Source organism: Camelina sativa, chromosome 11 (genome assembly GCF_000633955.1).
Source record: "Camelina sativa cultivar DH55 chromosome 11, Cs, whole genome shotgun sequence".
In the NCBI taxonomy this organism is placed as follows: domain Eukaryota; kingdom Viridiplantae; phylum Streptophyta; class Magnoliopsida; order Brassicales; family Brassicaceae; genus Camelina; species Camelina sativa.
Window position 1 is genome coordinate 18,589,851 of NC_025695.1, and position 25,651 is coordinate 18,615,501.

The 25,651-nt window shown below is 37.6% G+C and overlaps 3 protein-coding genes and 1 non-coding gene across 4 annotated transcripts; 3 read left to right on the forward strand and 1 right to left on the reverse strand.

Moving 5' to 3' along the window:
• On the forward strand, window positions 9,237-10,420 carry LOC104723762 (enoyl-CoA delta isomerase 2, peroxisomal-like). The gene has a single exon (XM_010442161.2). The coding sequence runs from the start codon at window positions 9,318-9,320 to the stop codon at window positions 10,038-10,040; it is 723 nt and encodes a 240-aa protein (XP_010440463.1). The 5' UTR covers window positions 9,237-9,317; the 3' UTR covers window positions 10,041-10,420.
• LOC104723763 lies at window positions 20,641-22,778 on the forward strand. The gene is made up of 5 exons (XM_010442162.1): window positions 20,641-20,899; window positions 21,788-21,902; window positions 22,002-22,091; window positions 22,182-22,280; window positions 22,467-22,778. The coding sequence occupies exons 1-5, from the start codon at window positions 20,832-20,834 to the stop codon at window positions 22,572-22,574; spliced, it is 480 nt and encodes a 159-aa protein (XP_010440464.1). The 5' UTR covers window positions 20,641-20,831; the 3' UTR covers window positions 22,575-22,778.
• Window positions 22,975-23,048, forward strand: TRNAT-AGU. Its single transcript has one exon. It is a non-coding gene; the product is annotated as a tRNA-Thr (tRNA).
• On the reverse strand, window positions 23,217-24,971 carry LOC104723764 (transcription factor bHLH104). Its single transcript, XM_010442163.1, has 5 exons — window positions 24,798-24,971; window positions 24,176-24,481; window positions 24,003-24,086; window positions 23,752-23,914; window positions 23,217-23,665 (listed from the first exon to the last, which is right to left on the reverse strand). Exons 1-5 carry the CDS (start codon window positions 24,851-24,853, stop codon window positions 23,423-23,425), a joined length of 852 nt encoding a protein of 283 aa, XP_010440465.1. The 5' UTR covers window positions 24,854-24,971; the 3' UTR covers window positions 23,217-23,422.

A 25,651-nucleotide genomic window follows, 5' to 3' on the forward strand; every position in this document is an offset into this window, starting at 1 on the left:
TTTTTTTTTTTTTTTTTTTTTTTTTTTTTTTTTTTTTTTTTTTTTTTTTTTTTGTCAAAAATATATATAAGCTTATAAAAATGAATTTGTATTGCATGATGAAAGTAATAGTATTGTTTTACTTATGTATTTTCTTGTCAATTTCAAAAAGAAAAGGATAATATAATATACATATATATATATATATATATATATATATATAAAATCGAAAATAGAGATGACAGACGTTTAATAATAGTACGGTGTCGTTTTGTTAATTTCATTCCTATTAGTGTTTTGATTGATATCGCGATACTGGAGTGGAAGAGTCGAAAAGAGGATTAGCTGCATTCATTTCTTCATCCTTCACATCCAACACAATCATGCCAAATTACTCTATAATATATGTGTGGATCGATTGGGAGAATGTCGGATTCCCAACTAGAGATGATCCAGTTTGGTAGTATGGGTCGATTAAAGAAATGTTGCGATTATTAGGTTATTTTGGCGAGATTATTATTGAAATGGTCGCTGTGAAGGAACGACCGCCACTCAGAATCATCCAACGTCTTAAAGCAGTAGGAATTCATTTCATCGAAATGGTCGCTGGATGTACTAGGTTACCGTCTCTCACCCGATGAAGATAGACTATGGGAAATTGTAAAGTGTAATCCCTCTCAAATAAGGGAGTTTGGTGATTTCATTGGCGCATATAACAGTGAGGTGTTTAAGTTTTTCCTTCTAACATTCTAGAGGTGCAATACATGTACACCTTACACTTCAGAGAGTTTGGTTGATTTCAGATTAGATACACTCGAATGTAAGGTGTATATATATTGCTACACTCTATTAAAATCATGGTGTGAACTATGAAGATTCATCTATATCGTATATTAGATTAGACCCGCGTATTAACTCGAATATAAGAAAATATGTTAATTTTAAGTTATATTTCAAATATATATATATATATATGTTTTAAACCGGATTTACATATCACGTATTCTATTTTGCAATAAAATTTTACTGTATATTATTGCATCATATTAATATTAGATTTTAATTCTATGTACTCAATCCCAATAAATAGCATTTACAATATTCAAATCTAAAAATATGTGCATCGTATCAAAGTTATATCTTGCTTAATATTAAAAACAATAAAAAATGAGTGAAACATAATTCTCAAAGAAAAAAGTGAAGACTAATATTATCTCATTATTGAAAAAGTAACAATACCAAAAATTCATAGACATTTATTAATTTTCCTCAAATTTTTATCAATTTAAAGGTAAACTTACTTCTAAGAAAAAAAAATATATATATATATATATGCATAATATGTAAATATATGCTCTAATTTACATAACATATATATATTTTCTTAAAGTCTGATCTCATAGTTAAATTTGGACAAACAGAAAGAAAAAAGACAAAAAAATATAATTAATATAGTTCATAAAATTGCACATAGCTTTAATAATATAACAAAGTTTAATGGTGGTGTATTTGAAAAAACTATAACAACAATTTAACTAAAATGGTGAATATCTAAAATCTTTTTTCTTTTACGATTAATAATTGATAGTATAGTTTTATTAATTATAGTATTATATAAATTAACTGTATAATTTCCTTAATTCTTTTTCTTATAGAATTAATAATTTAGAATTAGGATTAGTATTATCTTTTTATATACATATAATAATTATCTTCTATATTTATTAAAATTATTAAAATATTTTATTTCTTATAATTATCTTATTAATTTTAAAATTTGTTGAAACAAAGTTTTTGTATAACATATGACAAAATCTCTAACCGTTAAAATTAATACGTGTTACGATCACGTGAGTTACTAACTTTGAAAACCAAATTTTATCTAATAAGATGATTATTTTTCTTAATTAATAAATGTAACATCCGTGAACCAAATTGGGGATTTTGGGAGTGAGTGTCGATCGACACCAAGAGGAGTGTCGATCGACACCATCAATTTTGGTTTGACATGGTTTTTTTAATTCGTCGTTTTTGTTGGGTCTGGTTCAATTGAAGTCTCAAACCGACATCTTTATAGAGGAAGTCGACCTAGGGTCGTGGATAGAGAGAGTTGGTCGCCGTTTTTGAGAGGAAAAGGGAGAAAATAGAAGGTTTGAGAGTTTGGTGAGTTTTGGGGGAGATTCTTGGCTTGTTTAGGTGATCTGTTCCTGTGGAGGAGAAATCTTGTGCTAGAGAAGAAGGAGAAACTTCCTAGGGTGCTGGATTCGTCGTTGTTGGGTCAGAACTTTCTGCAAAAGAGGTGAGTGCATGACCATGGCTGATCTAAGCTTGAGAATCCTTTGTTTTGCTTGTTTTGTGGCTGTTTGTGTTGTATTCTTGTGTTTTTGTGGTTGGATGTGGGTTTCCATGAGTTTCCATGAGTTTTGGATGAGTTCTGGACGATTTGGAGGATTTGGGAAGCGGAACTTCGAATTTCGGCTTCGTGTAGATCGCATTGCAGAGTTGGTGTCGATCGGCACTAGGTTGGAGCCAGTGTCGATCGACACCACTCTAGTGTCGATCATCACCACTTTGGTGTCGGTCAATACCACTCTGGTGTCGGTCAACACCAACTTGTCTATTGCGTGATTTCCTGGTTTGTTGTGTTTGTTGTTATTTGTTAAACATTGGAATCTCAGTTGCTTGTGTGCATAGCCTATTAGATGGGAAGATTGTCTTACTAAGTATTTGTGATAATACTTACGCATCTCAATTGTAGTTTGTGGTGTGCAGGTTTGTGACGTGGAATCATGGCGATGAGGAGGAGGATGATCTAGGGTCTCGTTTGTGTGTGTTGGATATATTGTTTATGTTGGAACCTTGGTTAGAGCTATGTTAGGTTGTTGGATAGAATAGTTAGGAAATGTCATTGTATTGATGAAATGTTGGCTTTTGTATTATTGGTATGTTTCCGCTGTGCTTAATGGTTATTGCTGGTTTAATGATGAGTTATGGTTTGGGTTGGTTTAATTAAGTAGTATGGAATGCTTAATTATATATTGTATTTATTATTATTATTATTATAAAAAAAACGGGTTGGTCATTTCAGTTTGGTATCAGAGCTCTTACGGTTCTAGCATGGTTAAGTGGATGGTTTAGAGCGGTTTAGAGATTTAATTGGTTGAACTGATCTCTATGTTTGTTGATGCATGACGTTGTATGATGGAATTAATTATGAGTAGTTAGTCAATTTTTTGTGATATGGAGTCCTAGTATCATCCTCTTCGAGCCTTCAATAAGATTCCACGGTAAGATGTATGCTTTGTGTGCGGTTTTGAATTGTGTGCTTAGTCTTCTGTTCTGGGTAGTGAAGATGGTTAGAGGTGGTGTTGTTGCTGGTTGTGGACCTGGACGTGGTCATGGCAGGGGCAGAGTCCCGACAGTTAGTGAGTCTGTTGACCAGAGTGTGATAGTTGAGGATGTCGGCGAGTCGCAGGGCTTCCAGGAGGGGTCCATGAGTGTAGCCGGGGGTACTGAGAGGACCGTAGGTACTGATGGAGTCGGTGTGGGTGGTGTCGGTGCCTGGGTGGCCGGGGATGCTAGGGTTCTGGGTGCGGGAGTATTAGAAGGTGGAGCCCCTGACCTAGCGGGCTTGTTGACACAGTTGTTAGAGCGGATACCGGGAGTGGTACCGGCTCAGGCTCAGGTAGTACCGCCAGTGGCGGTGGGGGTGCAGCAGCCAGTGGTTGCGGATGTAGGAGTTCATTCTTGTTATGTCAGTTTGCTAAGGGAGATGAACTACATCGGTACTGAGCGGTTTTCGGGTGGTATTAACCCTACTGTTGCAGATGCGTGGAGGACGAGAGTGGAACGTAATTTTCAGTCACTCAGATGTCCTAAGGAGTTTTGGGTGGACATAGGATCCACAACCTGACTGGTGACGCTCAGTTGTGGGGGAGATCAGTGGCTGTTAGGAGAGTGCAGAGGGAGATGTCTTGGGCTGACTTTGTGGAGGAGTTCAACCGCAAGTATTTTCCTAGAGAGGCACTAGACCGTTTAGAGGTGCAGTTCCTACAGTTATCTCAAGGGACTCGGACGGTGCGGGAGCTGGACTTGGAATTCAGTCGACTTCTGATGTATGAGGGTCAGGCGATGGAGTCTAAGGTAGCTCAGATCAGGAGGTTTATGGGGGCCTTTTGTGATGACTTGAGGGTTCACTGTAAAGGACGAAGTTATGCTACGAGAGCGGAGTTGGTTGAAACCGCAGCTGAGATTGAGGAGGACATCCGGGCACAGGTTGTGATGGTCAGTCCAGCGGTTCAGACAAGTGAGACTCAACCGAAGCAGGATCAAAAGAAGAAATTGGAGAGTACTTCAGGGGTGATCCAAGGCGGACGAGGATGCTTTGGATGCGGGAACAAGGATCACAAGCTGGCAAACTGTCCCAAGAGAGATGGACCGCATGGAGATCTTCGAGTGTGCTTTCACTATGGGGAGGTGGCGCATGTAAAGCCTCGCTGTCCTAAGTTGCAGCCGTTGGCAGTGGCGGTAGCTCAACCAGCGGTAAAGCTGGGAGCGCAGACAGGAGGAGTACCATGAATTTACACTATATGGCGACGGGAGGACTGAGTAGCAGATCCAGAGCTTGTTTTTTTTATTATTATTAATTTTTGTTGGTTGCTTTGTTTTTCATTTTTGGGATTATAAACGATTGTTGCACTTTGAAGTTTTATTAAGATGAGTTTCTTTTATGAAATTTTTCGACTCGTGTGTCATTTGAAAAAGGAAATAGATCAAGAATTCGATAAATGGAAAGTTTCTATAAATAGAAAGTTTCTACAAATGGAAAGTTGGTATGGAAGTTAGAACTTTACTATTTTTGGAAAGTGTTCGGAAAATACCTTAAGGGTAGGGTGTTTCCTAGGTGACCTGGTGGTGGTCATGGTGGTATTCGGGAAGGAGTATATGGTGGTTAGTATGACATTGCGACGCGGACCATGGGAAGTGATTCTAGTCGGAAAGTGCTTGGAGATGTCAAAACTTGTTTGCTCTAGGGATGGTGGGTTCTGAACAACTCATAAGGAGATGGTGGTTCTCCTGAGGGGATGGTGGTTCCCCTTTATACTTATAGCTTGAGGGGTAGTGGGCCCTGAGAGCGGCAGAGGAGATGGTGGTTCTCCTGAGGGGATGGTGGTTCCCCTGTATACCGATAGCTTGAGGGGTGGTGGGCCCTGAGAGTGGTAGAGGAGATGGTGGTTCTCCTGGGAGATGGTGCTTCTCCTGAGGGGATGGTGGTTCCCCTGGTACTGAGATCTCGAGGGTGACGACCCAAGAGTGAGACGATATGACTCGAGGACGGTGGTCTGAGACTGAGATAGGTATGGCTCAAAGATTTTGACCTGAGAGTGGATGAGTTGGGAGCAAAAAAAGTCTAGGACAGGTGCGATGACCGGTGCGAGATTCTTCTCGAGAGGTATCGAGCTTAGAGAGGCGGATAGGTGGATATATGCAGTTGGAGCAGATATTTTGCTGCTTGGTGGTTAATCCAGTTGGATATTAGAAGTTAAGTGGGCAGGTGTAACATTGCAATGTTATACTCGGACCACAGAAGGTACTTTTGGTCGGGAGATGTTTATAGTCGTTAAAGATTGTTGCTCCTGAGGGGATGGCGATTCCCCTGAATACCGATAGCTCAAAAGACTAAGGGCTCCGAGAGTGGTAGAGGGGATGATGTTCCCCTAAGGGGATGAGTAGTTCCCCTGATACCGATATCTTGAGGATTGTTGTCCAAGAGTGAGAAGGTATAACTCGAAGACGCTGGTCTGAGAGTGAGATCGGTATGGCTCGAAGGTTGCAACCTAAGGGTGGAAGAGTTGGGAGCAAGCAATGTATAGAAAGTGAATATTCACATGACGGCGAAATGTAGACCTCGAGAGTGATGGTGGTTTAATCTTGGATTTTAGGATTATGTTGGCCGGTGTGCCAGGTTTTATGACCGGTGCGGTCATTAATGTGTGGCTGATGTGCCAGGATTGGGTGGCCGGTGGTGCTAGAGTCCCGGGAAGGAGAGCTGCAGCAGGTATGAGCCGGCAATGACATGGTTGCCAGGTACATATGTTCACGAGAAGCCTTCATGGCAGGATAAACTAATTGTTGCGACGATGTTGGATGAAATTCATCGGAGATGGATAGGGTTGCTAGATTCAAGGTTTTGGTAAGCTTGTTGGAGGGAATAAGTCAAGTGGTTTGAGTTAGCGGCCTGCAAAGCATTTGATGCGGTGAATCAGAATATGCGAACATATGGTACTTGTTTGTTTTATTACGCTCGTATTGATGATTTGCTGTGGAGAATTGCAAAGCGGAAAGCTATTTTTGGAATAAGCTATCTTGTGGAAGTTTTCCCTAAGAGACAAGTTACTAGAGCCTTTTGGATAGGCAAGAGGTGTTGATATTCGAGAGGTGGTGAGTTGATGTCGGCATACTTGATTATTAGTCTAGTAGAGCTGAAGTAGTAACTTGAGGATGATCTAGTGACTCAATTCGTTGTTGTCTGACATTGCTAGGTTGCTAGAGTTAGGTCATTAGAAACATTGCTAGGTTGCTGGTTCCATGATTCCTGTTGGTTGAATTTTGGATATTGTGTATGTTATAATTATTGGATATTGGTATTGGTTATTTTTACTGTTGATTGTGATTGTGGTTAGGTGGCTAGTGGGTATGGGGCCACTAGTTGTATTCTTGTGTCTTTGTGGTTGGATGTGGGTTTCCATGAGTTTCCAGGAGTTTTGGACGATTTGGAGGATTTAGGAAACGGAACTTCGACTTTTGGCTTTGTGCAGATCGCGTTGCAGAGTCGGTGTCGATCGACACCAGGTGAGTGTCGATCGACACCATGTTGGAGCCACTGTCGATCGACACCACTCTAGTGTCGATCAACACCACTCTAGTGTCGATCAACACCAACTTTTCTGTTGCGTGATTTTCCTGGTTTGTTGTTGTTTGTTAAACATTAGAATCTCAGTTGCTTGTGTGTATATCCTAGTAGATGGGAGGATTACCTTACTAAGTATTTGTGATAATACTTACGTATCTCAATTGTTGTTTGTGGTGTGAAGGTTTGTGACGTGAAATCATGGCGATGAGGAGGAGGATGCTCTAGGATCTTGTTTGTGTGTGTTGGATATATTATTTATGTTGGAACCTTGGTTAGAGCTATGTTAGGTTGTTGGATAGAATGGTTAGGAAGTGTTATTGTATTGATGAAATGTTGGCTTTTGTATTATTGGTATGTTTCCGCTGTGCTTAATGGTTATTGTTAGTTTAAGGATGAGTTGTGGTTTGGGTTGATTTAATTAAGTAGTTTGAAATTTTTAATTATAATATTGTATTTATTATTATTATTAATATAAAAAAATGGGTGGAGTTTTTTCAATAAACCACATAAAATATTTTATATATATATATCTATACATACAAATAAAAATATTGTTCACGTCAAATAATAATTTATGATGGTGTCTTTTATCAAGTAACGCTTGCCAGCCTAATTAGATTCAAAAGAAGTGGGAAAGTCTCCCCATGCAATCGACTTCTATTTTGATAGAGAGTGAATAATTAGATTCACATACCTATGTGTTTAGAACCTCTTGGATATAAAAACTAAAAAACAAAATAAAGTTCTGTCATTGATTTGTAGAATGGTCCCAGCTAAGTGCATATTCATGTTTTTTACAACTTGAAAAATGGATTTTTATATTATAATATTGTATCTTGAATATCACATCATTTATCTAGTACTATTCTTTTGTAACATGCATTATACGGTTTGAAGACCATGCAAGAATGCAGAAAAAATGAGTGTCAAGTCATATGCTGTAGCCATAAAGATCAAAGTCTACTCGGTACACACAAATTTGCACTTATCGAGTTTTTTGGAGACAAATTTTGTGAGTGAGATATTTGTGTCACCTCTTGAATTGTTTTGGACCGTCGTCAACCACCACCAAAATAGGACAAATCAAGTACAATAAACATTTATTTGTTTACATATAAAATATTTATATTTTAATTTTTTATATAATCAATAAAATCATTCTTTTATGAACAAAATTATAATTCAAAACATCATTTTATAGTATAGATCTTATTTTTTTTAAACACTATTCAACACAAAAGTTCAAGCTTATCAACACATTCCCTATATAATACAGAAGTACACAATTTTTTTTTGGTACACTATATAATAGTTATAGGTTATAAAGTTATATTATTATTTGATTCATTAGTTGGTTACAAAATAGGTTATATGGATTGTAACCATTAGTTATACCTAAATTTAGGATATTCTTAAAAAATGATATTCCAAAAGATAAAATAAAATCTCCAAAGAGTATATTTACATAAGGCAAAAAAAATCTCATAAATTAATCAATGTTAATTGTGATTTCTGATTATGCAACCAAAATAAAATCTTATCTAACACCTATCCAAACTTTTAATATAAATCATTGACATCTCCATTCACCGGAATACACCATATTCATACAAAAAAAACATTATTTGTATAGTCTAAATTTACGGGTAAAAGGAAAGTATATTAATAAAATTAATACATTAATAATTTAAGTATATTATTTGTATAGTTTGGATTTACGAGTTCACTTGATTATTGTAATCGAGATTTACTGGTTTCCTTAATTATTTTAGATGTATTATTGATAATAACAATGAATCTTGACACGAACCACAATATCTACAGAAATTTTACCTTAATCATTCACACTATTATTAGCCAATTAATTCGGAAGAATAATACCACTTTAAAGAATAAAATATATAAACAAATTTGACAATATAAACAAACTTTTTACAAAATCTTCTGAATTAACAATTGTAAGCGATATATGAGTTTACATGTAGTAGATTATATGATAAATTGAGTTATGATTTTTATAATGGATGAGAGCTTAAATTAAAATATTAAGATTATATGATAATATTGTTTAAAAATTAATTAAAAATATGAAAAACTATTTTAATATACAAAAAATATACATAATTTTTGTGTAATATAAAGTTCAACCCGTGCTATTACTCATCTAGTTGTTTCTTTTAATTGTTTTGCATAGTGTGATCACTCCTAAAAGGAAATACCATCTAAAATTAAATTTTGAGTTTGACCAAAAAATAGGAGATTAGTTCACGCCGGCCCATGGGCCTTTATTAAGTGAACCCATCAATTAAAATATTTATTAATCAAAGATAAGATCTCTCCGTAACATAATTCAACCTCACCAAAGTCACACATTTCAATTTCAATTTCAATTGCAATCATTCTTCCTCCGATCACCACCACCACCATGTGTACGTTAGAGAAACGCGGCGATCTCTTCCTCTTAACCCTTACCGGCGACGGCGAACACAGATTCCATCCCGACACGATCGCCACCATCCTCTCCCTCCTCGATCAAGCCAAATCTCAGTCCAAACGTGGATCCGTGCTCATCACCACCGGTCACGGCAAATTCTTCTCCAACGGCTTCGATCTCGCCTGGGCTCAAACCGCCGGATCCAAAACCGGAGCCGCGAACCGGCTTCACCAGATGGTCGAATCATTCAAACCGGTTGTCGCAGCGCTTCTCGATCTCCCTATGCCGACGATCGCCGCCTTGAACGGCCACGCCGCCGCCGCGGGACTGATTCTGGCTTTGAGCCACGACTACGTGTTCATGAGGAAAGACCGTGGGGTTCTGTACATGAGCGAGGTTGACATAGGTCTTTCGATGCCGGAATATTTCTCGGCGTTGGTTAGGGCGAAGATCGGGACGAGTGCGGCGAGGAGAGAGCTGTTGCTGAGTGGGAAGAAGATCAGAGGAGAAGAAGCGGTGGGTTTGGGGATCGTTGACGCTGCGGGGTATGATAGTGCGGAAAGTGTTGTGGAGGCTACTGTGCGCCTTGGTGAGAAGTTGGCGGCGAAGAAGTGGAGTGGTGAGGTGTATGCGTCGATAAGGAAGAGTTTGTATCCGGAGCTTTGTGGTATTCTTGGTGTGGAGGCTAGAGTCTTTGCAACTCCCAAGCTCTAAAGCCTCTCTTGAAGAGTGAATCTTTCGTTTAAACAAAGAAAGAAAGAAAAATTGTTTTGGGAGAAACACAATGTTAAACTAGAATTATGGTCCCAGGTATAATAAACATGTTCAATGTTGGCTTTTTCAGTGTTGTTGTTCTTTAGGATTGGTTTTAAATCCGTAACCGAAATAATTAGGATTCGGTTTAGAGGCTAAATAAATGAACTCGAGGTACCGGAAATTGGAGTTGGTTTAGCTAGGGGTTGAACTTGAAGTGGTTATCGGAGGAGAAACAGTTCTGTTTTGGTCTGCTTTTCTCGAATCAGTGTTCTTTTGGCATAAACAGTGCTGTTTTGTGGTTTCTCTCGCTATTTTCTGAAAAGTATTTGAAGCCTTTAGGATAACAGTGTTGCTTTGCGCTGCTATGTCTTATAAAACATTAAACTAGGATTTCGGTATACTGTGAAACAATTTTTCATATAATTATAATTGGATTAATTTATTTTGACATATCATATCGAATGTGTTAACTAGTTCTGCCCCAAAAAGCCAATTCAAATGTACCCAACTAAAACAAAACCGAATTTCGAGGAACCGAATTCGAATCAAAATTGACGTACTAACTGTACTAATTTTGTTTAAATTGTTTGAAATTATTATTATATAAATTAAGTTAATGAGTTTGCCCTAGCCGTAAACTCTCTCTTGCACATCTCCGAAGCTCTCACTTCCGGCGGCGTTGATGTCGGTCGGCGTCTCTGGGATACCATTTCTTCCTCTCTATCGTCTCATATGTCTTTTAAGTTTGGTCTCTGCGTTTGTTGGTTCTATCGGATTGGTTATGACATCTCAAATCTCCATTCCAAAACTGCTTCAACTTCAATCTCCTCTTCCTCAGCCGGTGGATCTTGAACTCTATCCAGCGATCTGGCTCATCCCGCAATCAACTGCAACAACTCTCCGCTCCTCGGATCTACATCCACTCCCCAAATGTTTTATTCGGAAGCAGATGGACGGGAGCTCTGTGTTGATGTCAGGGCCATGGAAGATCTTGACAACGATTTCAAAACTCTGGCACTCTCTGTTTCCCCGGTTGTTACCTCTCTGGACCAGGTTTGCTCTCCACTCATATCTCAGTTGCACGGTAGATAGTTTACCTTGGTTAAACTATGGTACACCCCTGAACTGGTACCTAATCCGACCACATTTCGATAGTTGTATATCACGATCAAATCTGTTAGTATCAATATTTTCTGCTTGGTCAAGACGAGTTAACCTCGGTAGCAGAACACTTGATCTTTCTAGAATAATTGATAATCATTTGTGTCGAAACGAGTGTGTATCCGGGTTTGATATGAACTATACTCTTTCCCACCCTAAGCAATCATTGGTTAGTTTATTGGTTTCTTTAGTCCGAAGATTGCTTTTGAATCTTAAACCACCACTATTGCTAGATTGGCTTAGGAGTCTTTTGAAAATCATGTTAATCGGTTACCCTAGGGATGATCCCGCTTATGGAGTTTGCTTGGTGAAGCTTGGCATTATGATCCCACCTCTATGGAGTTGGGGTTACCGATGCTTCATCAACTCTCTACCTTTATCTCACCAAATTTCAAAGATCTTTAACCCGCAAACCAACTACTTTCTGAAGTCCCTGCATATAATCTTGAAGACTAGTGGCATTATGACCCTCACTTCAAGGAGGAGTGGTTACCACAACCTCTTCAAGTCCTGCCCTATCATCCTTGGACCAACAACTACCTCTGTAGTAACTGGTTATCAGAGCCTCAGCTCCCCTGCTCGATCCTTTGGCAACTCAGTTTTGCCATTCTCATCTCCGCCAAGTCTTCGAAGATTCAAGACAGTGGCTTTCTACTCCTTTGACTTGTTCATGGAGTCTGCATCGGTTTGCCTTGACCTCACATGTTCCATGCTGCTTCCTAGCATGTGGTTCATAGCTCTCAAGCTCTTCACATCGAATGCTCCTATCTATCCTTGTACTTTCATTGCTCTATGCTTTGGTTTTTTTTATCCTCTGTTGTACTTTAAACAATTTATGCATTGTCTGTTACTTTCTAATTAATGGAATGATAACACCTCTTTGATCAATAAAAAATAAATTAAGTTAATAAAAAAATAATCTCTTTTTACATATATTGTGATTCAAAATTTTAGAAACATACATATAAAAATTTAACATTCCACTTCGTCTAAAAATAGTTTTTAGACAAAGATATAATTCATATTACAAATAAGATCAAATTTGAATCTAAATCCGAGTGAGTAGAAACTTTAACTTGACAAGCATATTCAAATTTTAAATTTTGTATATGTTTAATTTAATTTAAGTTGAACCCTTAAATTATGGCAGATATAAAATTTTAAAATATCACATAACGGGGTTATAAGATGAGACAAGTTGAAAACTAGTTACAATGATCTAAATCTCTGAAGATTGACCGGTGTTTTCTAACTTTCTAGATAAATTTCACCTGCTCTAGATTTTCCACTCTTTAGCATGTATAAGATTTCACGCTTGTCGAATCTTGAAAGAGAATTGCCTCGCTCGGTCATCCATATCGTTAATCTCATGAATTTCTTTTGTAAACACTTTCTCTTTGGTTCAGACTACCAATCTTGGAGTTCTATTTTAATTAAAGTTTGATTGAAAAAAAAAGATGAGATGAATGTAAAACGACATTAATATAAATTTAAAATATTATTAATCCAGTAGTATAATACAAATAAACCATCATTCTATTATTTTGTTAATACCAAGATATTAGAATACTAAACATGTTAAATTAATTTAATTATGATTGTGAAAAAAATATATATTTTGCGGCATGTCGAGAGTAATCCTACTATTTACGGACATCGGTCTAAGGGCATCTCTAATGGTACTCTATATCTTACTTCAAAATTGGAGTAACACTATTTATTTCTCTATTTTTAGAGTAGAGCTTTTTTGTTTACAAAGTAATCCCTCAATTGTTATATCTTACCATTTTATACCTAAACAAAAGTTATGTAATAAAAATTTACATTTATATAATTTTATCTTAAAAAGAAATCTATTGGATTGATTTAAAATTCAAAATACAACAATAACATATATTTAATTTATAAAATATGATGACATAACAAACGATAAATATAAAATACATAACTAGTACCACAAGTTTAATTTTAATAATACTTTACTTTTATTGATTTTTTGTTAAAATAAAATAAGTAGACATAATTTGTAGATTTTGAAACTAAAAGGTTATCTTAGAAATTAAGAACAAAATAAAAATATATAATAAACTTAAAATCTTATTTTAGAGTAAGAAATAGAGCAACCATCGGAGTAAACCTCTACTCTATTTTTAGAGATCTCTATATTTAGAGTAAAATATAGAGGTAACCATTAGAGATGGTCTAATTGAATTGTGGTATCATCTAGAAAACTGCATGCCCATTTATTATAGTATTAATTCTTTTTAAACTTAAACAAAAATGTATTCAACTATATGTTATGAAATAATTTTAAGATAAAATTGTTGAACTTTAAAATTTTACTAACGTCATAAATGAAATAAATGATTCTAATAATACAGTAAATTGGTGACTATAATATTTCATTGAACATGTTTGTCCACATAAAACAAAAAGCAAAGGAAAAACATTCCCTATATAATAAAACGGAAGTACAACTTTTTTTAGGCTATATAATATAGGTTATAAGATTAATTATTTGATTATTTGATAGGTTATAGGTTATATGAGTTAGTTAAATCTCAATTTCAGATCCTCTTAAAAAATATTCCAAAAAAATGAAACAAAATCTCCACAGAATATTTAATTAACTATATATAGTCAACAAAATATATTATTTTTTATGATTGTTCTACGGATTAACAGTGATTTTCGATTATACTAGCAACTATATATCAAAATAGCAAAAAAATGTTTATTATGATTGATTTGATAAATTTCAAAAAATTTAGGCTAATCTGCAGAAAAATCATAACAAATCTCAAAAAAATTTCAAGTCCTCATATTTAGCATATGATTTTATTGCATAATGTTTTATTCACAAAACCTTTTAAAATTAATCACATAAATTATATTTTATATAAAAATTATAATATAAATAAAAGAAGTTTCAACCCGTGCTAAAGCACAGGTCCGAAATCTAGTATTTTAATACATTTTTAAGCATCAATAAATGATTTTTTCTTTGTACAGGAAATACAAGGTTTCCAGAGTTTTCAAATCCACAAATTCTATTTTCGTTCTCTCGCTAGTTTGAACTTTGAACTAATGTTTGAGTGTTGTAGTGGATAACTAAATTTTATCTTAGCTTATGTTTGATTAGTTGTTGGTATTAAATTTTGTGAGTTGGTTTCGTCTTTTAAATTTTTTGATGAAGTTATCGATACTTTTAAAATTTGTTTTTATAAAAGTGCGATAGTAGATCGATAACATCGACAGAGTCTGTTCGTTTCGTCGCCGCAAATACCTGCAGCTGCGTCAGCCGCAGCTATCGTTGTTCGTTTGGTTGCCGCAGGTACCTGCGTCAAACGCAGCTTCTGATTTTGAACGTCGATTAGATGCGGCAATTAAAAAAATTGCATTTGCCGCTGCCGCAGCCGCCAGCGTCAACGAAACGAACAGACCCTATATCAACATAAATACAGATCATCTAGATCGTTATTAAATTTTAAATGTTCATAATTTTTGATAAAATGTATATCAAAAAATTACACTCTAATGTATGTCTTTTTTTTTGTGTGTGTGCAATTGCGTCAAAACCCACAAATATGTATACTTAAATAAAATAAAAATGCTGTAATTTAAAAAAAAAAGGAAAAAGAAAAAGAAATAAAGAAATAAAGAAAGAAGAAGAGATGATAATCCACGATGAAAAGGGCGATTTGGTTTCTCCCCTGATGGTTGAACTTTGTCTCCACGGAGACGGTTACCGACGGTTTCGTCGACGTTGAGGGGCTTTACCCACTCTGTGATCGTGCGTCGGTTATCTCTACGAAGTGGATCTCCCTTCGCGATGCTCATTTGGCGGTTGGAAAGAAGGATTTGTTCTATAAATACCGAACTCTGGATCTACGATTTCTCCATCTACGTTTCTCGATTCCTTTATTCATACTCCTATTTCAATACCTTTGTTTCAAGCTTCTCTCAATGGCTGATAATCTCCGACAAAGAGTATAAGATATCAACTTGGGTGCCGATGATGCTCCGCTTGCAATTCCGGAAGTTGTGTTGGCTAATGCTGCAGCAGAGAATCATTTTATTCTCATTGGTCGTCCAGTCATGCCGCGCCGTCAGAATGTGCGTTCCATCATCGCGTCTACGCCCAGAATTTGGGGACAAGCTGGTGTCGTTCATGGTCGTATGGTGGGTGGTAATCACTTCCAATTTATCTTTCCTACTGAAGGAGAAATGGAGTTGGTTCTTCGTCGTGGACCTTGGGGCTTCAATGACCGGATGTTGATCCTCCAACGCTGGTATCCCAATGACAATCCTCCTCTTATTGATTTCATCCCTTTCTGGATTCAAATCCGTGAAATCCCGTTCCAATTTCTCAACCTTGAAGTCATCTCTTACATTGGTCGATCGATTGGTAATCTCCTAGATGTTGACTATGATGCGGAGGCTGCTGCTAGAGTTGAGTTCGTTCGCGTCCAGATCCATTGGGACATCACCCTTCCACTCCGCTTCCAGCGTCATATCCAATTTCAACAAGGCACCAACATGCTTCTCCGATTTTGTTTTGAATGCCTCAGGGGTGTTTGCGAGGTATGTGGTATGATAACACACGACACAGGTGCTTGCATTCTGCAAAATGGTGGTGAAGAACACTTTGACAACAATGATGATGATGAAGACCCTGGTCATCCTGCAGACCTAGGCAATCATGGTGTGGTCATCCGAGAGATTGATGAAGAAGATCCGATTCCTGAAGCTGCACAAGTGTTACCTGCTCCAGCTGTTCGTCCTGAGGCTGAGACTATTGATAACCACACTGCTCTTCCATATGTCAGTCCTACGGCTCTTGAATACACTGATACCTCCATGGATGCCAGAGGTAAACGTAAGAGAGATGATTCACCTGAACCTGCTGAGAGGTTGGAAAGCACCAAAGCCAAAAGCTTTGATGATGGAGAATGTAGCTATCCAAGGGACATCAGCAGTCCCCTTGATCTTGATAGAGGCGCGGTGGGCCCTATACCACCACTTCCCCCATGAGGACAGCCGCTTGGAACTGTAGAGGATTAGGCAATGACCTCGCAGTTCGACGTCTAAAGGAGATAAAGAAGACTTACTCTCCAGACATCATTTGCCTCTTTGAAACAAAACAAGGAGACGACGTTGTACGAGACATAGTTGCAGAGCTAGGATATGATCGGGTTGTAACACTCCCTCCTGTAGGTTTAAGTGGTGGTATCACACTTATTTGGAATAGTCGTATTTCGGTTTCAGTTCTTAGTCATTCCCCAAATCTTGTAGATACGCATGTTCAAGTTAATGGAGTTGGTTTTTATTTGTTGTGTGTCTATGGGAATCCAAACCCATCTCCAAGACACTTAGTTTGGGAACGTCTACAACGGCTTGCGGTGAATAGAAATGGTCCCTGGATATCTATTGGAGACTTTAATGAGATTAAGAACAATACTGAGAAACGTGGAGGCCCTCTCTCACCTGAAAGCTCCTTCTTAGACTTCCGGAAGATGATTCAAGTTTGTGATTTTCAGGACCTTAAGTATACTGGGAACCCTTTTTCTTGGGTAGGTAAGCGCTATACTCATGATGTTACCTGTTGCTTAGACCGTACTATGGTAAATTCTGAGTGGTTAGCTCAATACCCTGCGTCCCATGTCGAGTTTCTGGAGCTCCTTGAATCAGACCATAGACCGGTTATCACTACCATGTCAAATGACTTTACACCCCGGAGAGGTCATTTCTATTTCGACTCAAGAATGGTAAACAAAGAAGGATTCAGTAATGCTGTAGACAAAGGATGGACTTCTATGAGACCTGGGCAAGCAATGTGCCTACACTCTCGACTCAAAGAATGCAGACGATCCATTTCCATTTGGAAGAAAGGAAACAGAACAAACTCTCAGGAAGAGATAGGCATACTGAAGAAACGACTTGACCAAGCTCATACAAATGGCTCCCCTACGCACCATATTTGTGACCTCCGAATGAAACTGAGCTGCGCTTATAAGGAAGAAGAAGAGTTTTGGAGAATCAAAAGCCGGAAAGTATGGCTAGCAAGTGGTGACCGCAACAGCAAGTATTTTTTCGCCACAGCAAAAAGTCACACTGCCGGCAATAAAATGTACTCGATTCTTGATAATGAAAGATTTGAGCATTGTGGAGATAATCAGATTGGTAAAGTAGCTGAAGCATACTTCACAAAGCTTTTTAAAAGCGAGTTGACACCACAGAACAACCATTATCATGTTTTTCGAGATTTCAAGCAAAGAATCACACCAATGATCAACCAGGATTTAACAAAGCCAGTCACTGAGAAGGAAATAAAGGCAGCAGTTTTTGATATTGGTGCTACAAAGGCTCCAGGACCTGATGGTTTCACTGGAGCTTTCTACCAGAATTTTTGGAATACTACTAAAGACGCAGTCACACAGAAGGTTCGTGCTTTCTTTGATCAAGGAGTCTTCGACAAGTCACTCAACCATACCAACATCTGCTTAATCCCTAAGACACCTGAAGCGAAGCATATGAGTGAGTTCCGGCTAATAGCTTTATGCAATGTCAGCTATAAGATAATCTCTAAGGTTTTGGTTGGGAGATTAAAACATCATTTGCATGGTTTCATCTCAGAGGAACATGCAGCCTTCATCCCTGGTAGAATTATAACGGATAATGTACTCATAGCACATGAGCTTATCCATGCGCTCAAAGTGAAAAGGCGTTGTGCAAATTCCTACATGGCGATAAAAATAGACATCACCAAGGCTTATGATCGCCTCGAGTGGGATTTTCTACAAGAAACAATGTTTAAATTTGGGTTCGATGTCAGATGGATTCAATGGATCATGATCTGTGTCAGAACTCCAACCTTTTCAGTCAACATAAACGGCAACCCTCAAGGTTTTATCCAACCAGAAAGGGGAATTAGGCAAGGTGATCCCCTTTCTCCCTATTTATTCATTGTTTGTGCTGAGGTTTTAAGTCATATGATGAAGAGGGCTGAGGCTCAAGGTCTGATTAAAGGAATGAAGATCAACAACGCTTGTCCTTCTGTGAGTCACCTCCTTTTTGCGGATGACTCTCTCTTTTTCTGCCAGGCGAACATTAAATCTTGCATTGCTATCAAAGACATCCTTTCACAATACGAGCAAGCCTCAGGACAACAAATCAACACTAGAAAGTCTGCATTGACGTTTGGTAAAAGGGTTTCGGAAGCCACTAAGACGCAGATACGGCATCGTCTACATATTTATAATGATGGTGGGTGTGGTAAATATTTGGGACTGCCAGAACAGTTTGGTCGTAAGAAGAAAGAGCTTTTTCAATATATTGTGGAGAAGGTTCAAAACAGAACGAAAGGTTGGAATAACAAATTTCTATCTCAAGGTGGGAAGGAGATTTTACTAAAAGTGATAGCACTTGCAATGCCGGTTTATACGATGAATTGTTTTAAGATTCCTAAAGGGATCTGTGAGGAAATAGAGAGAATTATAGCAAACTTCGGGTGGAATACTCAAAAAAATGGTAATGCGGTGCATTGGGTAGCATGGGATCGCTTAAAGTATATGAAGAAGGAAGGAGGACTTAGATTTCGTGATATAGAACGGTTCAATGAAGCTCTACATGCCAAACAAGCCTGGAGAATACTACAACATCCGAACAGCCTTCTGTCACGTATTCTTAAAGGTCGATACTTCTCCGATTCAAATATACTTGATGCTACAAGAGGAACACAGCCTTCTTTCGGTTGGCAATCTTTATTATGTGGTCGTGATCTCCTTAAAAAAGGATTATGATTTACGGTTGGAGACGGCTTAAGAATCAATACATGGACTGATCCTTGGTTACCAGTGCATCGTCCTCGACCACCACGGTTAGCTGCGAATATACAAGATGACTCATCCACTGTAAACACTCTATTATTGCTAAATCGAAGCGGTTGGAATGAGAGTTTAATTCGTGAGACGGTTCATCCAGATGATGTCAGGCATGTTCTACGGATAAAGAAGAGTCATTGGCAAACTCAAGACCACCTTGGAAGGCACTAAACAAAAAGCGGTCTATACTCAGTCAAGTCTGGCTATTGGCTTGCAACCCATCTTCCAGAACAGGTATTTCAAGTTAGACATCCTTTTGGAAATCCGCAACTAAAAATAGAAATCTGGAAAACAAAACTTCCTCCAAAATTCAAGCACTTCCTCTGGCGTATGACTTCTCGTGCTCTAGCTACAGGAGATGAACTAGTGCGACGACATATCTCTTCTAATCCATTTTGCAAACGGTGTGATCAGGTTGTTGAAACTACTGAACATCTCTTTTTTACATGTCCCCATGCTATGCAAATTTGGAGATGTTCTAATATCCCTATCAGAAGTCTTCTAAATCCAAATGAGCCCCTTGAGGACAAACTGAAGGCGATCTTATACTTTCATAAACAGAGGAGTCACTATGATCGACTATCCCTCCTCCCATTCTAGATTCTTTGGAAAATATGGACAGGTCGTAATAAGCTCATTTTTCAGAGGAAAAACCTCAGTTGGCAGAGATTGTTGAAGGAAGCAAAGCAAGAAACAGATGAATGGTTAGCTATTATTCCTCCACCCCCACGAGTTGTTACCCAGGTTCAAAGTTCTACCAGCAGTAATAGAAGGAACAACTCTAATTGGCAAAAACCACCCTATGGATGTGTTAAGTGTAATTATGACGGTAGTTTTCTAAATGTTGACAGACAAGCAACATCCGGTTGGATTGTGCGAGATTATCAAAGACAGTTTAAGAATGCAGGTCAAGCCACAGGGTCTAAAGTTATGTCAGCTTTTGAAGCTGAGTGTCAAAACTTAATATTTGCTGTGCAACAATCATGGAGTAATGGGCATAAAAATGTTATCTTTGAAGGTGATTGCCAAAAGTAGGTCAAGGTGATCAATTCTTCCTCTCTGCTTTTTGACGTCTATAACTGGGTACAAGACACAAAAGGCTGGTTGACGAGATTTGATAATGTTATCTCCCGCTGGACATCAAGGCAATCAAACTTTTGGCGGATCAATTAACTAAAAATCAGCGTGAAAGAAATGTTGAATTCTCTTTATACTTTTCAATCTTTCTATGTATTTTGCCTGATTTCAACTCTGTATTTGCTAATTCTTAATCAATGGATTTGAAGGGTTAAAAAAAGAAAGAAGAAGAGATGTCCTGTATTAAAAAGGTGCAGAAATGATGGTAGTAGTAAATGAGCCGCATTTTTTATTGGTCGCCGGCTTAAGTAGTTAAATGACTAGGACTCCTGGAAGAACCTCATTGGCTAACCCACGTGTAAAGTATCCTACGTGGCATTTACTTCCCAATGAAGTAGCGAATTATAAAAAGCAATATTAAATGTACTCGCGCGTGTAGGTCTACGAAGCAACTCTCCTTCTTCAACTTTTTTGACCCTCCCCCAAAATTCTAAATATTTCAAAAAATTAAAAGAGGCCTCTTCGTTTTCTTTCTTCTTTTTGATTTAAGGAACCAAATCTGACTTCTCTCTTTTTGTCTTCTGCGTTTTGATTCCGGAGAAGAGAGAAAGCAAATAGAGAGCTTTCAATGGAGTTGGTTTCTTTCCTTGGTAGAGCTCTGTTTGTTTCCGTCTTTCTTCTCTCCGCATGGCAAGAGTAAGCAAATTTCTCTTCTACGACTCCCGACTCGTTTTAGATTCTGCTCTTTTGACTCGTTTTAGATCTGCTCGTTTTAGATCTTGCTTTTTTAGTTCGTTTTCCTTTGTCTCTTTTAGTTCAATGTGTTGCTTATTCTTGAGAGAGATATATCTTTGCATTGTCGTCTTAGAGAGCAGAGTCAATGGGTTTAGGTTCATTTCTTTAATTTGGTAGCTCGATTTGTAGATTAGTGTGTGAGTTTTGGACTAGTTTCTGAGGAGATTGAAGTGAAAAGTGTGGATCTTGCTTTGGGTTTGAATTTGATAGATGTGATAGTATAATAAGCTGTTTCTGGTCAGACTTTGACTGTGATTGATCATTAGTTCATTACATTGTTTGATTTATCTCTCTCTCTGTAATTTTGGCGCTTTGGTCTTCTGAAGTTTTTTACTTTACGGCCCTCGTTAGTTGGGGGTTAAAAGTTGCTTGTTGAGTTGGTCTTTTTGTTGGTGGTGGTGTAATTGTAAGTCTTGGTCCAAACTCTAATGTAGTTTACTTCAACTAACCTTCCTTTGTTTTTCTTTATGGTTGTCACTCCTTTCACCTAACCAAGGAAACTCATTTACTCTTCCAGTTTCATGTTTTTAAGTTAAACAGTTCAATTGTTCTGACTTACAAATGCAGATTGTAGTAGTGTTTTTGTTGTTCTTTGTTGATAATATTTGCTTCTTTACTTATCTCTTGAAGAAATCTATTTCCTTTGTTCCCTTCTTCCGTAGCTCTATTGACTATCTCTGCTTTGTTATATGAGATGCATTGCAATTTGATTCACTTAGTTTAACTCCACTTTTTTTCATTCCCTTTCTGATCGAAATAACCATATTTTTCACCTGCTACTTCGAGCAGATTCAATGATTTTGGTGAGGATGGTGGAAGATCAGCTAAATCTTTGAAACCAAAATTCAATGCCTTTGTAAACCACGTGACAACTCATACTGGCCAGCATTTGCCACCAGTTGATGTACGTTCTTCTTCATTTCTATTATATACTTTGTCCAAGAACATTTTTACCAAATAGATTTTGAGATTCCTTTTTTTGTTAAATCTGCTTGTTTTGCAGATGAAGCTTCTTGTTGCTGCTGCCATAGCCTTGAAGGGTATTGGTGGACTTTTGTTCGTCTTTGGCAGCACCTTGGGAGCTTATCTCTTGGTATGTAACAACTACTGCTCCTTTCTAAATTACTGTTGTTTACTTGAATGAAGAAAACCCTGTTAAAACCTCTACTAAATCTTGTTTCAGCTTCTTCATCAAGCCGTTGCTACCCCAATTTTGTATGATTTCTACAACTATGATGTCGACAGAAAGGAATTCGGCCAACTCTTTTCAAAATTTACTCAGGTTAGCAAATCTTATTTTGGTTTATTATTTCTTATCTTTGCATAGCAATAACCGAGAGTGAATTACAAACAAACTCAATCCTAAAACTTAATATATGTAGCGGTGAACAGGGTGAGATTTATGTTTCATATTCAATGTTGATCTAGACCTGAGACCACCTTCTATTCTGTGTGTTTGTCTCTTCAGAGCTTGGCTCTCCTTGGAGGACTGCTCTTCTTTATTGGAATGAAGAACTCAAGGAGACACGGTAGGCAACTCAGGACGAAGACGGCTCCAAAGGCAAAAGCAAACTAAAAAAGGCCAGGTGTTTCATCCGGTTTATTTGAGTCTGTATTTTATTTTTCATTTTGTAATCCAGGACGTGTTTAAAGATTGTATCTGATGAGGCCATTGGAAGGCAATGACTGTGCAAATCATTTTGCTTATTTTCATGAAGCTTATGATACATTTTGTAGAGATATTTATGCATCTTTAGAGAGAGACCATTTCAATTTCGAATTTGCTATTCTTGTTCTGTCTTATTTCACAATGTGACTGATTTATTAACTTACGTAATAGCCTTTAGGTTAACTAACTTCAGTAAACCCATTTTCACTTGCTCACTAAGTTGCTAATTACTTGATTGGTAAATATCATTTGAATGGCTCTACTCAATGAATGTTAATTTACATAGGGAAGGTATAAGAAACAAGAAGCTCTCGTAGCTCAGTTGGTTAGAGCACCCGTTTAGTAAGCGGGAGGTCTTGAGTTCAACTCTCAACGAGAGCATTTACTTTTTTGTTCTGAGCTAAAATTTTACTTTTTTGTTCTTAGCTAAAATTTTGGTGCTAACTTGACTTCTCGACCCCTACCTTTCTAGTTAACAAACTCATCTCAGATTTGGTTTAAGAGAACTGGTTCAAGCATTATATGTAAGAAGACTCCGATTAGAGAAAAAATCAGAACAGTCAAAGTCTCTCTTTGCATAAAATCTACTAGAAACAAGAAATCACAAGCTTTAGGAGTTCATTATACATTTTTATTTAAAAATACAACCCAAGACCAAGAGTAAAGCTTTTACACTTGCCAAACGGATGAATCCTAAACCAAGTGATTGAGATTCCCTATGGGTATCAAAAAAAAAAAAAAACAATTGAGAGTTTCTATGCAGCAGGAGGCCTGAGTTCTTGATCACGAGATGTGTCACGAACTGATTGAGGCATATAATGCCACATTGGCATGTAGCCGTAACTCGGGTAAACAGCCATTTTGTTGTGGTTAAATGCGGCTGGAATCTGAGGCATGAACCCTGAAGATGGAACCACCATTGACTTTAACTGTTGTTCCGTCTTCTCCTTATCCGCCTTCAACACTAGTTTCTCCTCCCTTAGCTCGTTCTTCTCCGCCTACAAAGATATGTAAAAACCTTAAAAATCCGCTCTCAATTCAATAGAACAAGATTCTTGGTTTATGAAGAAAGTGATGAACCAACCTTGAGACTCTTGATCTCCTCTAAAAGCTTCTGGTTAGTTTCTTCAAGCTTATGAGCTTCATCTCTAAGCTGATTCAAGATACGGATTGCATCATCAATTATAGCCGGTTTATCCGTCTTCGGAGTCCTCCCAGGCTCCAAAACCGAGCTCAAATCCATGAACCTAACCAACACATTTTTTCTTCTTAAGACAACTTAATTCATAAAACAACATCAAAATCCAACACAGAGACTAAAAGCTCTAAACATACCTCTCATTTAGCTTCTCCCTCCTCAATCTTTCACGACACGCTTTGGTTCCTCCTCCTCCTCTGCTACACGATCCAGTCCTTGCACTATTAACAAGCATCACAGATTCTATCAAAACACACAATCAACTACCGCCAGCTCACAAAAAAGTATGAATTCCTTTCCAAAACTTTACCGCTTTCTCGAATAATCGTCATCTAAATGTTCCTGTTCTTGCTTAACAGCTCCACCAGATGAAGCAGAATCGATCTCTACTTCTTCTTCCTGCACAGTTCCACAATCTTTTCCCGCTACTTGTTCTGGCTCCTGCGGCAAAACACCATCAAACGACGACAAGTCCAATTGAGGTCCAATGCTAAAGACTTGTCCTGAATCCTGCTGCAAATTCACCCCATATGACACAAAATCTGGGAAGGTATCTTCTTGATTAGGCTGCAAATTCACACCAAATTGTGTGTAATTATCGAGTTCTGCTCCATTACTGCAAGAGAGTCATGAACAGAGAGATCCACATCCATCAGTAGAGAGTATATATATATAACCAATATAGACTATCAGATTAACACAACAAAAAGGTCCATAGAGTTACATCACCTGTTCAATTTAAACCGAATCAAATCTTAGGCCAAACAAGAAACAAAAACAACCCTTTCACAGAAATCGAATTGAACATTAGGAAATCAAAGCCAGGAGACATAAAGATACGATTTTGAGATTGGAAAGTGGATTAAATTCGATTAATCAAATCAAACGAAAACAAAATGAATCGAAGCGAAGGGGAGTGAGAAAGGAAGAACCTTTGATCGAAGCAAAACAAATCAGAGACGAAATCATCGTCGAGAGAAGGATACATTTGAGTCTCCGTGAACAGATTTGAGAATGTATGTGGGAAAGCTTCAACGGAGGAGACGCCAAGGTTGAGAAAAATATATAAATTATTAGAGAGGTTTAGATTATTAAAGGGATCCCATTAATTAAAAAGAAAAAAAATTCCGAGTGACGACAAGGAGATAAGAATGGTGGGAACAATATTCGCCGATTTGATATTAGTGGAAATAAAAAAAAAGACACGATTTTTTTCCTTTCACTCAAAAATTCCTATTCGGGAAAAGACAAATCGGGTTTCAAAAACAGCCTTTTTTTAAGGCACTGAAAGATGGACGAAGAGAAGAAGAAGAAGAAATAGAGAAAACCAGAAACACATTTTAATATACCTTTGCATTAATATTCCATGTTACAAAATTTATCGCTCTATACAAATATAAAAATTGATAATGGGTCTGTTCGTTTCGTTGACGCTGGCGGCAGCGGCAGCGGCAAACGCAACTTTTTTAATCGCTGCATCTAATCGACGTTCAAAATTAGAAGCTGCGTTTGTCGCAGCGTCATGCCGCAGGTACCTGCGGCAACCAAACGAACAACGATAGCTGTGGTTGACGCAGCCGCATGTACTTGCGGCGACGAAACGAACAGACTCAATATGGTTAGTTTGATCTTGGATTACATCAACACTTCAGCCTCGTTCCCTTTTTATATTTGGCTTACGATTAGGTATATAAATGATTATAAGTAAATGGATTGTTACTGAAACTTTATCAACCGCTATTGTGAAATTTTATCGCATCTGCGTTGTTCTTTTTTGAGTAGTAAC